General features: G+C 36.2%; 1 protein-coding gene across 5 annotated transcripts in view; it reads left to right on the top strand.

The window, feature by feature from the left end:
* TAB2 (TGF-beta activated kinase 1 (MAP3K7) binding protein 2) overlaps positions 1-14,938 on the top strand; it is a 60,292-nt gene that overhangs the window by 28,794 nt on the left and 16,560 nt on the right. For all 5 annotated transcript variants that reach the window (XM_021527036.3, XM_021527034.3, XM_077782128.1 and 2 more), the window contains one exon: positions 11,411-11,600. In XM_021527036.3, the coding sequence (XP_021382711.2) occupies positions 11,499-11,600 (102 nt within the window). In that variant the 5' untranslated portion in view covers positions 11,411-11,498. The remainder of the gene's footprint in view (positions 1-11,410; positions 11,601-14,938) is intronic.

The following is a 14,938-nucleotide window of genomic DNA, read 5'->3' as shown; positions in this document are numbered from 1 at the left end:
ACTAAGAAAACAAGATTAATTTAAGTCTTAGTGCAGAGATGGTAGTTTCCTCCAAATCATTTTTCCAGACCTGAATTATTTTTCCCCAGCTCCTGCTTAGGGCTAGAGTTAGCCTTAAATCCTTTATGTTCCATTAGATCCTTATAGTTAACCTTATACTTGTGACCTCAGTAAAAGGATGGACTGAGCTGTCAACTTTTAGATAGCTTCTGGCCACTTCATTGGTCATTCAGGTGGCTCTATATTGACACATTTTGAATTTGTTCCATCTCTTTGTCTAAAGGAAGTTCAGTTACCTACTTACCTCATTTAGTCACATTCAAGAGACATAAAGGGAACAGGGGAAAAAATAATAGAAAGACCGTATATTGCCAAATGTAAACATCTTCCAAATAAGGACATGTATGTTTTCATTTGAATTTCGAACAACTGGAGAGAGTGTCAAAGGTGCAGCTGGACCTGAACTTGAAATGTGTGCTTTGTTTCTTTTTAGAGTCATACAAACATTTGAGAACCAGATTTTCTTGACGTATGACTTGCAGATCTTTGCTTCCTGTATCTTTGCTTTCTGACAGTGGACGCTACTCTTGCTGGGCTGTGCTGCAGTGCCCAGGTTGTGCCAGTATGAGACACTGTATAGAGAGGGCTTGCACAACTAAGAATGTAGAAATTGAATTTCAAAAGTAAAGAATGGAGAATGGTTCCATGAAATCAGGCCAATACTTAGAAAATCTTCCTTGTAAGATCAGGAAACAGCCTGTACATTATGTGTACCTAAGAAGGAAAGAGAGATACAAATGTCTTAGGAGTTTTTCCCATAAATTAATGTTTTCAGTCAAAGCAATAAGAAAGATTCACCATAATTTAGAAATTATTTGGACAAGCTTTTTTTGTTTCTCACTCTTTATACTCTAGGTGTGCTATCAACACACACGAGCCTTTTTTTTTTTTTTCTCTAGGGAAAAATGTAATGCAAATGCTAGAAAATGGGACACATCATTTAATGTGAATAAGACAATTGTCATGCCTTGTTACTGCTGGGATTTCTGTATGTTTTTCTTAATGTAATTCTGTGCATTTAATTTGCTATACAGCCTGACTTCAGCAACGTCATATAATTGTAGGAAAAAAATTTCTAAAGGCATTACTTAACTGCATCAAAATCCAGTTAATTATCCTTGGTTTGGACACCACTGATACAGAATGTTTTAAGTCTGAATGGGCTTGAAACATCAGGAAGACCTTTCAGATGCTCACGTTGCTCAAAGCTCCACCTAACCTGTTCACCACCAATGAGGGGTGAACCCACAACTTCCCTGGGCAACCTGTTTCAGTGTCTTGCCACCCTCAACACGCATAATTTCTTTTTTATATCCAATCTAAATATATGCTCTTCTAGTTTAAAATTGCTATCTCATCTTCAGGAATTTTTGATTGTGGCTAGGGGCAATTATTGAGATACTTTGATTCTGTAATGTTTTCCCTAAAATGCGGTCATATCCCTTGATCTCCGATTAGCTTCATTTCTGGCTTACTGTTGTAGGATAATGGAACTTTAGGGATTCATTTAGGGGTTCATCAAACTTCAGCATTTTTAGGGGTACTTGCTTTAGTAAAGTATGAAACACTGAAGTAAGTCCTTCAAATACCAATCTAGTCATCAGCAAAACCACTGGAAGATTTGGTTGCATAATGCAAGCTCTGAGATTTGTAATGCTGTTGTTGGCTTCTGCATTGAACTGCTGAAGTTCAGCTATTTGCCTGGATATAGAGGCTTTCCAGAGCTTCCTGCTGTGGACTGAATAACCAAAATACATATCAGAAATTGAACTATCTGGCAAGCTGCTAAAACATGGCACATGTTTATGTTCTCATATGAATTCTAACAAAATATGGTAATATTGTCCTTGGGAACATACTAAAAGGGCACAAAGTTCACTCTCAGACTTTCCACTGTGGAAACATGACAAACAGGATAATTTTACATGCAACAAGTGTAAGTCACTATAAAATCATATATCAGGTAACTTATCATTTCTTTAGCCTTTTGGGTTCTATCATCTTTGGATTGGCAATACAGTAATGAAATTGAAGATTTTTTTTTATGGATGAATCTGAGACCATCTGGGTTTGAAGTGTTTCTCTGATACAGTCTTCTGAGTCACAGGGAAGGGTGTAGTGTTAGCTGCACTCATACTTAGTTCTGAATTGAGGTAATGACTCTTCTTGCTGTTCTCTTTAAAATGAAAACTGGGATATGTGGAATTCAGTATGAAACTCACCAGTGCTTTTGTACTTCGCTATTTCAACACAGATTTGAGTCCCTTTGTGCTTGATTAAATTTCAAGTTGTTTCGATCTAAATTTATTTCTCTATGTCATATTCTTGTTTTCAAACAATAAATTGTTCATGTATAATTTTGAATAGAGCTTTACATTGAGAAAGCCAGAGATATTCCTGATCATGTGTTCATTGAAGAACAAAAAGCATCACGTCCTTCTTATGTGCCCAGTTCTATACATTGATGTCCCATGATGGCTCTTCAGTAGTAATTGTACATCTGTTACTGAAAGGTTTGCTGCCTGGTGTGTGTGCTGTCTTGTTTTAATTTTTAATTGGGAAGTCGTTGTCAAAAACTACTGCTAAATATGTAGCCTGCTATGAGTCGTAATTCTCATTTCATGAGATGTCTACTTCATTTATGTACAGATTTTTAAATGAAATATGAGCTTAGTAAGTGTAAGCTGAATCTTCCCTGGGTTCAGTGAAGCTGTCATGGGGCTGATGATTCTAGAATTCAGATTGACAGCTCTGAAGCAGTCAGTCGTGCAGGACTGTGGTTTTCAGAGGTAGAGCCAGAAGCCTGCAAGCTCTGCAGATCCAGGTCTAGTTGGAATGTGGTTTCATACTATAGGGTGTTTGGAGCCAAGAGGTTTTGAGATGGGCTCCTCTGGACATAGGCTGCAGGGTAGTCCCCTTTGGTCTGGAGTCAGCTGTTGTAGAGGTTCCTGAAGCTACTCAAAGAACTTGTAATTAATACGTATTTTCTTGCTGCTGTTGGCAGTGGGTTACTGGCAAATTCCTTGAACATCCACAGCTTTTTGGGGGCAGTTTGTTCAAGGAAGATTTCGATCTGGTTTGGACTAGTATAGATACTACATTCATAACTGATTTTTTCTGAGAAGAGCAGTCTTGGATTTTTGAGGAGTTGTGTACAACTTTTGGTGCCAGTGTTCAGGAGCAGATGGAAAAGCCAGCAAAGCTATTGGTCATCATCAGAAAGATACTGAGGACATGAGAAATGGTGTCATTGCTATGTGAAGCCCTGGTAAACCCTCCCCTTGAGAACCAAGGGCTACAGTCCCTGTATTTCAGGGAGCATATGTTGGTGTTAGAGAAGGTAGTGAGAGGATGTTATTTTATTTTTAATTATGGCAACAGCTCTTGTCTTCCAGGAGGCATGTGGACAACAGACTTACCATTTTTGAGAGGTGAAGATTGTAGGAGGGTTTATGAGCAAAGCCTGAAAATGAATGCAGGTGGTGAATGCAGAACTGTTACAGAATCCTGCAACTTGGAACTGTGTACCACTCAGGACCTGTAGGACAAGAAGCCTGAAAAGAGTCTAAGATTAAAATGCACAGAGTAGTAAACTTCTGGAATTCTTTCCCACAGTGTATTGGAGAGGCAGATAATTTCAGTAGGTTAAGAAAAGGAATTTGATGAATACATCGTCAACAAGTCTGTAAAGAGAACAGGCAGGGCATTGCTCTCAAGTTTCCTCAATCACACAGTTGTACATATACATACAGAGAGAATGAAAGGAATGTGCTCAAAAAAGGCTTAGACTTACATGTTCTTCCTGAATATTGCTTTTTGTTGTCACTTGCAAACAACACTGAGTTAAAATGACCCTTTTTTGACTCAGTAGGATATTTATGTTCTTACATTAGTGCACTTTGTGATCAGAGAATATGTGAGAAATTATAGCATCTATTTAGATTTCAGCTGGTTGTTTAAAATCATAGCTTCATTTTAGGAAGCTCTTGTATCTTTTTGTTAGTCATAAATCAAAAGCAGATTTTAAAGGAGATATAGTCAAATGAATTAAAGTAAAAATGTTTAATCATATTTCTATGTAGACTGTCATTATTTTCCGTTATTTTTTCAAATTTTTTTAATAAGGGCTAGTCATAGAGGTGTGTTTTTCCTGCCTCTTTCTTTGATTGGCATTTTTATTGTTTTAAGGTTTTTTTTCCTCTTCCTTCAACTCTTAGAACAGCTGTAGTGGAAATAGTGCATACGCTTCAAAATAGCCACACCTGCTTTTGACTTCAGAGTGTTCATAGAGGATTATCTTTATGAAAGCTTTACACTGCAGCAACATAGAAATTAGGTATGCAGAAGGAAAAAAAAAATACTTGACAGCTTTCTCATATTGTTAATCTGTGAAAGAAACCTGATACAATCACAGGTGGGGATGTGAAGATTAATACTTGCTACTTGACCTTCCTGTAAATTAATAATGGGTTTTTCATTCATTGGGAAGCTGACAAAAGGAAGCAATAATAACTGCATAATAAAAAAGGGAATAAGTCTACTTAAAGGTTGAGAGTTTTGATTATCTAGATAAAATTGACATGAAGAATGTTAGGACTGGAATCCCAATGCAGGCAGAATTTAGAGTTACTGTGGAGTTCATTAGTATAATTTAAAAAAAAAACCTGACTGGATTATGCAATGCGATTTTAGCTTTGTGTATTTCATTTCCATATGACATCCTGCAATTGCCATGAAACGAGTTTTACAAGACACATACAAAACGTACGGTTACTTCTAAGATGAAAAAAATGGTTCATAAGGATAGATTTGTAACACTGGACTTTTAATTCTGAGTTTCATCAAATACTGTATTTATGATACACATGTAATTCAGAAATCTGATTTTTATATCTTCACATACATTTCCAGTATAACTTAATGGGTAGTGATGTAGAGCTTTTAGGGGTCTTGTGAGAACGGTATGGACAGGAGAGCACATGAGAAGTGTTGCTCTTAAACGGTTGGGTATGCCTAGGTGAATAAGTGGAGGAAGAATTGAAAATGCCTTTTCAGCTATCTTAAAGGTGTTTTGCTTTCCTCACCATTAGTTCATCTCCACTAAGAATGAATTAAACCCTTTTTACAAATTTCACAACTTTCAGATCTGAATTTCTATTGTTACCATACTGTGCAAAGAATAGGGGCCAAATTTCAAGCTGCCAACTCCTAACAGTAGCTTAGGGCGAGCTCAACTGTTGTGATAGATTTTTCTCTAATGAAACCATATTCCTGGGGAAATTTTTACAGTGATCTGAGAAACCTAGTTTTTAATGTGCTTTTGTATGAGATAGTGCTGAGCTCTGAAAAGGTCAGCTATGCTTTGATGGAATTGACAGAATGACCGGTAGTAAAGGAAGGTGGCTTTGTTTTTAATTAATTTTCTTAAGGAAAAGGCAAGAAAAATCCAAACCAAACTTAGGTAAAATCCATTAGTAGAATCCTTTAATGTGTGCATTAGCATTACTGAACTAGCAAGAATTAAAATTTCACAATCAAACAAAACCAAACTTTTTTGTTGTTGTTGTTTGTTTGCTCAACATAAAAAAAGTACAATCCCCAACTAATTTCCCTTGAAAAAGAAATTGTGTAACTGCTCATCGTTTCCAAGGAATACCTGACAGATTATGCCTCTTTAAATGTTTCATGTGTGCACTTTTGCTGTGGGACTAATTAAAGTACATTGTCATTCCTGCCAGGAGTTTAAAAGGCATTTTGAAATGTGTTAAATAAAATTTATTTCTGGAAATTACTCTTTGTCATTAATTTGGAGGAAGAAAAAATACCAGGTTGTGCTTCTAGGTAGGAATTGCTTCCAGGTAGGATCACTTAAAATAAATTTTCCATAGGAACAGATTACTTCTTTGAACTGTTCCAGAGTTTGCCATTTTCCTCTGACCTTGCTCATCATTAATTATTTGATAGATGTCTTTTGGTTTGATCCAATTCAATAATGTGCTTGGGAAAACCTCATAGTGATGCTTATTTGGTATTCTGATTTTTTTTCAGTTTTAAGGTCATGCAATGAAATCAGGTTTATATCCTTCATGTTCGTGTTTGGATTCAGAGCAGTGCAGAGTAGAAATCTGGCAGTTACAAGTATCACTGTATTGTAGATTGAGGATGCAATGGGAAACTAACTGTGATGGGCTAAATTTATTCATGCTCTATTTATTTAAGAGATGGATGGCAATGATTGAAGTATAACATCTGGATTTGATAATACTATTCTTAAGCAGAGATACTGGTGAAGAACTGCTGAAATGGTTCAAATTGGCAATGGAAAAGCTGAATAATATATTAGGACAATTAAATTATACTAGGAATATTTAATAAACCTCTTTCCATCATCCAGTTCTCACAGATTTTTTTTTTTTAAATATGCATTTAAAGGGTTAGTGATTTTAGTGTAAGCTTTTAGATTTTGTCTTGTCATTTCTTAATCTGTTTTGCAGAAAGAATATGAGACTCTGGGGTAGAATGCTCTTGTTTCTATATTTTTGCTCTTACAAAATTACTCTAAATTTCAATTTTAAGAAAACTAGTGTGTGTTCAGGCTGCCTGATATTTGGCTTCATCTAGGCTTTCAGAAAAAGTTTATTAGTGCTAAATGGGGAGAAAAGAATTTCATTGTTCCGTGCTGTTTATTTTCTAATTTTATTAATTGTAATTTCTCAGAGAACCATAAACTTTTGGTTTTGTTTTTCTTGAGTTTTTCTTTTTTCCTGCCTGCAAGGTGTCATTGACAAGAGTTAAAAGTGTGCTGTCCTGCATGTAGCTAGGAGCCAATTTCTTTAGGGAAAGTTGACCTTACATGCAGTGGTAACTCTTTAATTTCCCCCCCCCTCCATTTGCTAGGCACACATACAGTGAAAGTTTCTAGTCTCATGTTTAACAAGAATGTGCAGTTATAAGTGAGGAAGAAAAGGAAGAATAGGTGTGGAAATTGGCATGTAAGAGGTTGAAGAAGGAGGTTGCAAGATAACAACATGGCATTTATTGTCCGATGTTCTTTTTTTTTTTTTTTTTTTTCCCTAAGCAATAGGGATACAAAAGCATACTTCTAATCATAAGGGGAGTGTTAACACAGAAGTACAAACTAACATTAAACTTGGAATGCTTGTTACAGTCAGAGGAATGGAGATCCTGCTTAGAAGGGGTCTTCTGTGGATAGAAATTCATACATTTATAATGTGATTTCCAGACTTGTAGACTGGAGAGGAAAAATTTTTTTAAGAAAGCTGAAAGAAATGGTAGCAGTAATAATATCTGCTATACTTTGTTGTTCAAGCAATTCAGTGTAAAGAATCCCTCAATGGAAAGTGAACTAAGGTTAGTCTTTAGTTGAATTATTGGAGTGAGACATCAGAATTGAGGTCTGGCTGAAAAAAGACCCATAGAAGTTTCTTAATATTTATTGGCTTCATGCCTGAATAGGTGTTTGGTTAAGGTAACAGAAAAAATTAGCTAAATATATGGGGAAAGGTAGAAGGTATTGCTCATGAAAGCATGGAGTGAGAATGGGTGAAGATAATTTTACTTTTTGGAGTTACCAAATGCACAGATACATAGTCTTAGTGTAGACACAGATACATGTGTCTTAGTCCTTATGTAGGAGCCTGAGATAAGTATAGAGAGATTGGGTGCTTAATTTTTGGGGTTTTGTTGGGTTTTGGGTTTTTTCAGTAATCTTTTTAATTGCTTATGTGTTTCTGCTGTTGGTTTAGCAACCTCTACCAGGCTTGCATTGCAACTTGCTGCATCTGATTTCCTGTCATTACAGCAGTCTTTTATGCACAGTGTCTGTACCCTGCAGCATTAATGCTACAAGAAAATGTTCTCTTGTTTCTGCATTCACTCTATTAAGAAGTATTTACAGCCTGATTTCTAAAATAAGCTTTTAGATATATTGCTTTTACAGCATTTTAGCCAGTTGAGTAAAACACAGATCAGATGTGATCAGATTAAAAGCACAGAAAAATGTGAACAATTTGCTTACTGGATGTAGCTGAACTAACAAGGGAGATTATAAAGGCTGCATTGATTTGCGTTTGGAGAAGGTGAAGGGCATGGTGGTTACTGTGGCAGTGTTCTGCATATTTCCAAAAGCTGCTCTCTTGAGCACACAAAGGCTGTTTCGCGAATGGTAGCTGACCATAAATGGGACTTCAGTCATAATGAGTGTATCATAACTTCAACTGGAATTATTAAATACAGAAGTTATGTTAAAATCTGTACAATTACCTTTGATATTTATTGTGACATGGACTGCATGTGAAGTTGCAGTAGGAAAAAATTAGTAATGAACAAGAAGTGCAGATAACATTCTAGTCTGTCAGCTTCTTTGTTTAGATTGTGTCACGTTTAATTATTTAATAAAATCCATTTTGGCAGAATCTACTCTGAAGAGCACTTGCTTTATAAGTGTTTTGTGGAAAGTCAATGTGATATACTAGGTTAAGTTTTGTATTGAAGAATTGTCCGTGATATGTTAAACATGTGCTCTGTCAGAAGAAAGGAGACTTGAAAAATTATGTATTTATCTAGCACTGGTCCAGCACTATAACGGCCTAGTATTTGGCATCTGAATTAAATTTCACATTAAGTTGTCTTTGAATATTTTCATAAACAAGAGAGGCAGTGTATTTTGTGTCTTATACTCATGGTTCTGAGTAGTCTTTGGGAGATGACACATTGTTTACTTTGGTTTCAATAGTTTTCACAGAATAAAGCTTCAACAGGAGCTCCATCATGATACAATTGCCAGGCCTTTTAAGTTGTCTGGGGATCATGCCAATACTCTTTGAAAAGGAACACAGCTAATTAATTCTTCCGGTTACTTAGTATTTCTGGCATAAATGAGCACTGGGATCTCTGTCTCTCTTCAACGTTATAAAGTCACATTGAAAGCGTTGTTTTGGTGGGTTTTTTTGGTTTGTTTGTTTTGGTTTTTTTTCTTTAATAGCTAAAAGCAGTATGTAAAACGATTAGTTTGGAAATGGGCATTACTACAAGAATAACTTTATGTAGTACTGCACTCCAGTATTAGAAGTTTTCCTTTGTAATTGAACTCTGATATTAATGATTTTAGGAAGAATTATTTTTCTGAGTCACCAGTGTTAAATTTTCCTTCTTCAATAATTAATTTTTGAATAGTTTTTTTCTGATTACTTCTGTAATGCTGTATTGCCTTGATTTTTATGCCAGAGTCTTGGAATGAAACAAAAATATTGCTGTCAGCAGTTTCCTTTGCCTCCTGTTGATACCCTTGTCTTCTCCAGTCTTAATCACTGGCAGTCTTGGCTATTCACTCTTGCATTCATGCCTTTTATTTTCCATTTGCATATGTAACTTTCTGACAATGGTCTAAGAATATTTCTAACAATATTCTGCATGATCCTGAGTTCCATGGCTGACAGCAGTGTTGTGTGTCTGTTCCTTAGGCTTCCATCTGTCAAAGTAACTTTCAGGTCTTTAAGTTTGCCTCTGGAGATGCATCCCAAATACTATTTGTAGTTTCTTGTGACATCAAGAACTGGGGAAAAAAAATCTTTTCATCTGTCTTTACCTAGAGAGACCTCAAAAGACCTCATGGATGATTGGAATGAGACCATCATATTCATATGATACATTTTTCATATGTTAAATTGTCAGTGAAGCCTTATCAGTTACCTATTATAATTGAAACTAAGGGGAAAAAAGTCTTTCTTTTTGTGTTGAAGTATATTTCTCTGAATTAAGATAGTGGGGCAGAGCCTCTTTGGTTTACTTCCTCCCATATTACAGTAAAAATAATATTTTGCTATGTTGACACATTTGATGCACATGTGCAAAAATTTATCAGGAAATTTAGTAAAGTGATACTGCTCGCAGGCATCTGCTTGGTGCTAAGCCACCAAAACTTAAAAGTACAGTAGAAAAAATAAAAATAAGCAATCTCCAGAGTTCTGCATGCTACCAACAAATAATTGAACTTTGCAAGCATTGAATGATGACCCATAAATCATTTTATGCATCATGAAGATGCAGACAAGTTTTTCTGTAGCACTTTTGAATTTTAAGGTAATTGTTATAATGCTTTGCTGCTTTGGAGTAATAAATGGAAATTGTGGTTGTTGTGTGTTTTATCAAGACTTCAGACATTGAAAAATGAGTTAGAATACAAAATACTTTATTGAAATGAAGCACTGGGGTGACAATGTGGAACATTTGTTTTAAGTACTGGTTTTTTAATTTATTCTCTGTGGTTTTTTAAAAAGACTGCATAGATTGATCTCTTTCCATGGAGTTTTTGCTGTGACAGCTGTGAAGGTGCTTTTTTGCTGGTATAATTTAAATAAAGAGTAAATACAAAATTTTAGTACTGTCCAGGGAACTTGAGATAGATATAATAGAATTTGCTATTCTGAAATAGAGCATATTGCAAAGTGGTTTGCTTTAATGTAGGTTAGAGAAATTGGAAAAAAAAATTAAGCCATCTTAGGAGGATTGAGGAGAGTTAACTATTTAGCTGGAAGTTTTATGGACTGCTCAGTAAAAGAGGGGTGGAAAAATGGCATTTGATACTGAACTAGGGTAAACCAGTTTTCTTTTTGTTAATAGAATCTTCTGGTTCTGTGGATTTGCTGTGGTCTTGTTGGATTTGAAGTTTAATTAGAGAAGTATTGCAGTAAATTTTTTGATAAACAATGTAATTGTTTAGTTTTTTCATTTGAAGTGTGTTTTTCCTTATTTCTTTAAAGAAAGTGCAAGTTCAGTAGTCTTGTCACTGCTTAAATTTGTCTAGCACCGTAAACTGTTGAAGTAACATGCATGTCCTTCTAGTGAGACATAGAGTAACTTTTTTAATTGCTCTACTGCTGCCACAGAGAAAGTGAGTAAAATTCATGGAGATGCTTGAATAAGATTTGCTAATTTAATTTGATGTGGACTACTTTGTGTTCAGTTGTGTTTAAAATAAGTGTGCTTATTTAAAATAATGTGCTGTTCTTAAACCAAATAATAGTAATACTTTGATAAATCAAGGTTTTTTGGGTTTTTTTTCTTAATGTATTTTATCATGTCAGTATAAAACCAAAGACAGAAGGAAACTGACCACCAGTTATGTCTATAAATTACAATTTTCAAGGTTATGAGTGTGTAAAGGACAATTACTTAAAAATGTCACATGGGAAAACATCAACATGAAGTACAGATTTTGGCTGCGTAATTGAAAAGGGATTTTGTATGTGTGTTTCAGTTTGTGGGGTGTTCTTTTGTTACAACAGAAATGCCTGCTTTTGGTGTCTCAAGGCTTTCCTTTCTCTTCCAGAAAATGCTGGGACAGAAGAGATGAATACTCCCTTTACTAAGGCCTAAAACTGCCTGTTGAAAAAAAATCCTGACCAGGCAACATACGAATGGCCCAAGGAAGCCAGCAAATTGATATTCAGGTTTTACATGACCTGCGACAGAAGTTTCCTGAGGTACCTGAAGGTGTTGTATCCAGATGCATGTTACAGGTCAGTGCTCTGTTCATGGCTGTGTGAGTAAGCAGCATTGCTAATTCGAGCTTTCTGTATGGGCGTCCCCTTTGAAAGCAGATGTTTTTATTTTTGTTTTTCTCTATAAAAGAGGAAAATATATGCAGCCAATTTCTTGATATTGCATAGCAAAGTGTTAAATTGGCCTCTCTTTTTCCATGCCTAATCAGAGATGGTTCAGAGTACATCAGCCTGTAAATCAGTAATCAGTGTGTGTATGGAGACTGCTGTCTCACCAATCAGCATGCTCATGCCTTTTGGCTATCTCAAGAGCCAGAATTAACTGTGGCAAAAGGAGGTATGCAAAGCCAACTTGAGCCCAGCAGGGACAATTTAAAGCAATTCTACAATGTGGGGCATTTAGAATTTTATTTTGATTTTTATTTGAGTGTTGCAGTGGGTCCAGAAGCAATTTTGCTACCTGATCTCCATCAGTTTTAAAGGTGGGCCTTTGCCTGCATACAGATTGGTGCCAATGCTTTCCGTTCCCAGCTCCCTTGGCCTGCAGAGCCAGCACTGTTTGCCTTAGGTACCCTCTCCAGCAGGAAGCCTGGAGCGTGATGTGGGCACAGCTAGGTGCTCCAAGTTGGGCTGTCTCAGGCAGGACAAGGTGCTTGTAGCTTTCCCCCTCCAGTGTTAGACCTGAGTCGGGGGTGAGGCACTGGTGTGCATCTGCCCAAGGCTTTGGCTGCCAGATGGACTTCATTTTTTTGCTGTACCTTTGGAGTCTGTGTGGTTAATTAATGGATTTCTGTTGGACTTGATAGTAAAAAATAATTTTTGACCAGTGTATTTGTAGTTAATGCTAATGCTGCATATCTCAACTTCTACATGTAGCTGTCTGTTTTCAGTGCTGCCACTATCGGAACACATACCATATTTTGTATCAGCTTCTTGTTCTGTAATATCATGTTAACTACTTCAGAGGATAAATTAATGTCCCTCCAAAGATCAACAGGGACACCTAAATGGCTCACATTAACAAATGCTGGTAGACTTGACTTATTTAACTATGTTGTTTAAACATGTTCACTTTGCATTTTCCATCAATTCAAAGCATCCATAGTGGTTGATTTTCTTTTTCATTTTAGGATATTCATAATTTGATTTATTCTGGTTAATAAGAGAATTATCCAAATAGTCATACTGATCATCAGTATACACTGACAGGAAAAATTATGGGTTACAGCTTCCCAGAAGCTAACTGTTTCTGGACTGTGGCTAGGGCAACTGGGGTTATGATTCAACATTCTTTATATCCTAATTTTTTGTCATGATATTTATATGTATTTTTATGTATGAAATACATGTATTTCTAGACTTACATATGCATATGTACTCACACACACCTACCTCCAAATAAAGTGTTGGTACTGTTGGGAAAAGTATCTGTAACAATTTAACACTCATACTGCCCAGACTATCATGACTCTCCAGTCTTTCTAGAGTAAGAAGTTGTGAAAAGTGTGTTTCAACAGAATTGGCTTTGTTTTGCAAGATGGCAAAATTCTGCTTGGGGCGCATGAGATTTCAAGCTTTCTCCAGTCCTTTCTTTCTCATTATTTAGCTGAAAAGGAAACTGAACCAGAGTATAGATTCCCTGTACTTATTCTCAGGATTGTACACTGCTATTTTTGTTAGTGCTCTGTAAGGCTTTATACTACAAGTACAGTTTTGTTCTTCAAACATGACAGCTGCTTGTTCAGCAAGGTCTGTGGACTTGATGGAGTGAATGCATCAATAATCATCTTCTGAATGTAATTCTTAATAAATTTAAAAACGAATGCTTGTCTTTAATAGAGTCAGCAGCCTTTGTAACATTGAATACAGTGGATTTCTTTAAATAAAAAGAGCCTTAGAACTGTGAAGAAAAGATACTGTACATCCCATATTATGACAGATTTATGGGGAAGGTTTTATATTTTGAGGAAATGTTCTAAGTCAGCTTTCATAAGATGATCTTTAAAGTCTAGAGTAATTAATGTTCCAGTTAATGTTCCGTGTGTGCAGTATTGCTAAACTAATTTGTCACACTGGAAAGCTACCTTTTATGTAAACTAAGACTTACCAAGAAAATCCTGTCATGTTGGTGGTTTTTTGAAATTTCATGAGCTCTGGTTTCTCTGATGCACCTTCTAGCTTTGCTACTCTCTGGCTTGGGGTCTTGTTTGTTTGTGTGTGTTTTGGTTTGTTTGGGGTTGATTTTTATAAAAGCTGCCTAACCTCTTCAAACCAACAAATTTTGTACTTGGACTGATGGGAAAGATTTAAAAGCAGAATTTGAGAGGACTTGTGCACATGTTTTCAATGCTGCTGTGGAACAGTGTCTGAAATCTTGAATTCTGCTGCATTGTAGTTGGACGCAGTGGAAGGAATTTCCAGTAAAGGTAGTAAGTGTAGTTCAGGTCAAAGACAAGTACTTGAGGACATTTGGTATAAGAAATGCCTTGTCCCCACAGTACCTTATGTTCAGCCATCATCTGTCAAGGTGAAGTTATTTTTAAGCTAGAGGTTATAAGATACCCCAGGTGAGAATCTAGAAGAATATAAGCAATTAAGTAGTTTATAAAAGCCTCATCAATAATACCATAACAAAGAAAATTTCTTTGAATCACTGTGAATTGAGCAGAAAAAAATGTAGATACTTCAGTCATCTTCCATTAATTCTTTGTAACCAAATGCTTACAGCTGTTCCTAAAGGAAGGTTTATAAATAGCATTATATGCTTATAATGAAAAAATTAAGGATAAAGAGAGTATGCAAGGACCTCAAGATAAATAGCCTACTGTTGAAATGCATAAACAATAAATAGCATGCTAACAATGGAGCTAAAGAGCTAATAGGAGAAAACCTAGACATGCTTAGTCTAGGGAGTAAAAAGTCTTGGGCTGACAGCACTGAATATTCCTAAAAAGTTTTGTATCCCTCTGTTCGTCCCAACAAGCCTTCTGCATTCAGCTCTCCCATTCTCCTGATTTAAAGCAATCACTGCAGTGTCCACAGTCAGTGGACTTTGTCCCCTGTTATTCTATTTTTTGTGTCTGGAGCATTCTATACCTGCTCCTCAAGTCTACGTCCTCTCCTTACTTCGTCATTTCCCTCCAACATTCTTATTCTTTCTTTTTTTTTTCTTTCTCTTTCAGGGTGCCAACATTTTAAACTCAAATGGGACATGGGCAGAGATAAGATGAGGGGTATTGTTTTGCTGGAATATGCTCAGTTCTGCCATCAACCGGTTCTCTGATCTGTAAAGAGCTAGAAGCGGTTGAAACTCTGCCTCTGCCAGCCAGAAGATGCCAGGGGTTCCATATGCCCCC

This window comes from Lonchura striata, chromosome 3, assembly GCF_046129695.1.
Source record: "Lonchura striata isolate bLonStr1 chromosome 3, bLonStr1.mat, whole genome shotgun sequence".
NCBI classification, from domain to species: Eukaryota; Metazoa; Chordata; class Aves; order Passeriformes; family Estrildidae; genus Lonchura; species Lonchura striata.
Note: the sequence above shows the minus strand (reverse complement) of the source record. Positions and strands in the feature narration are given on the sequence as shown.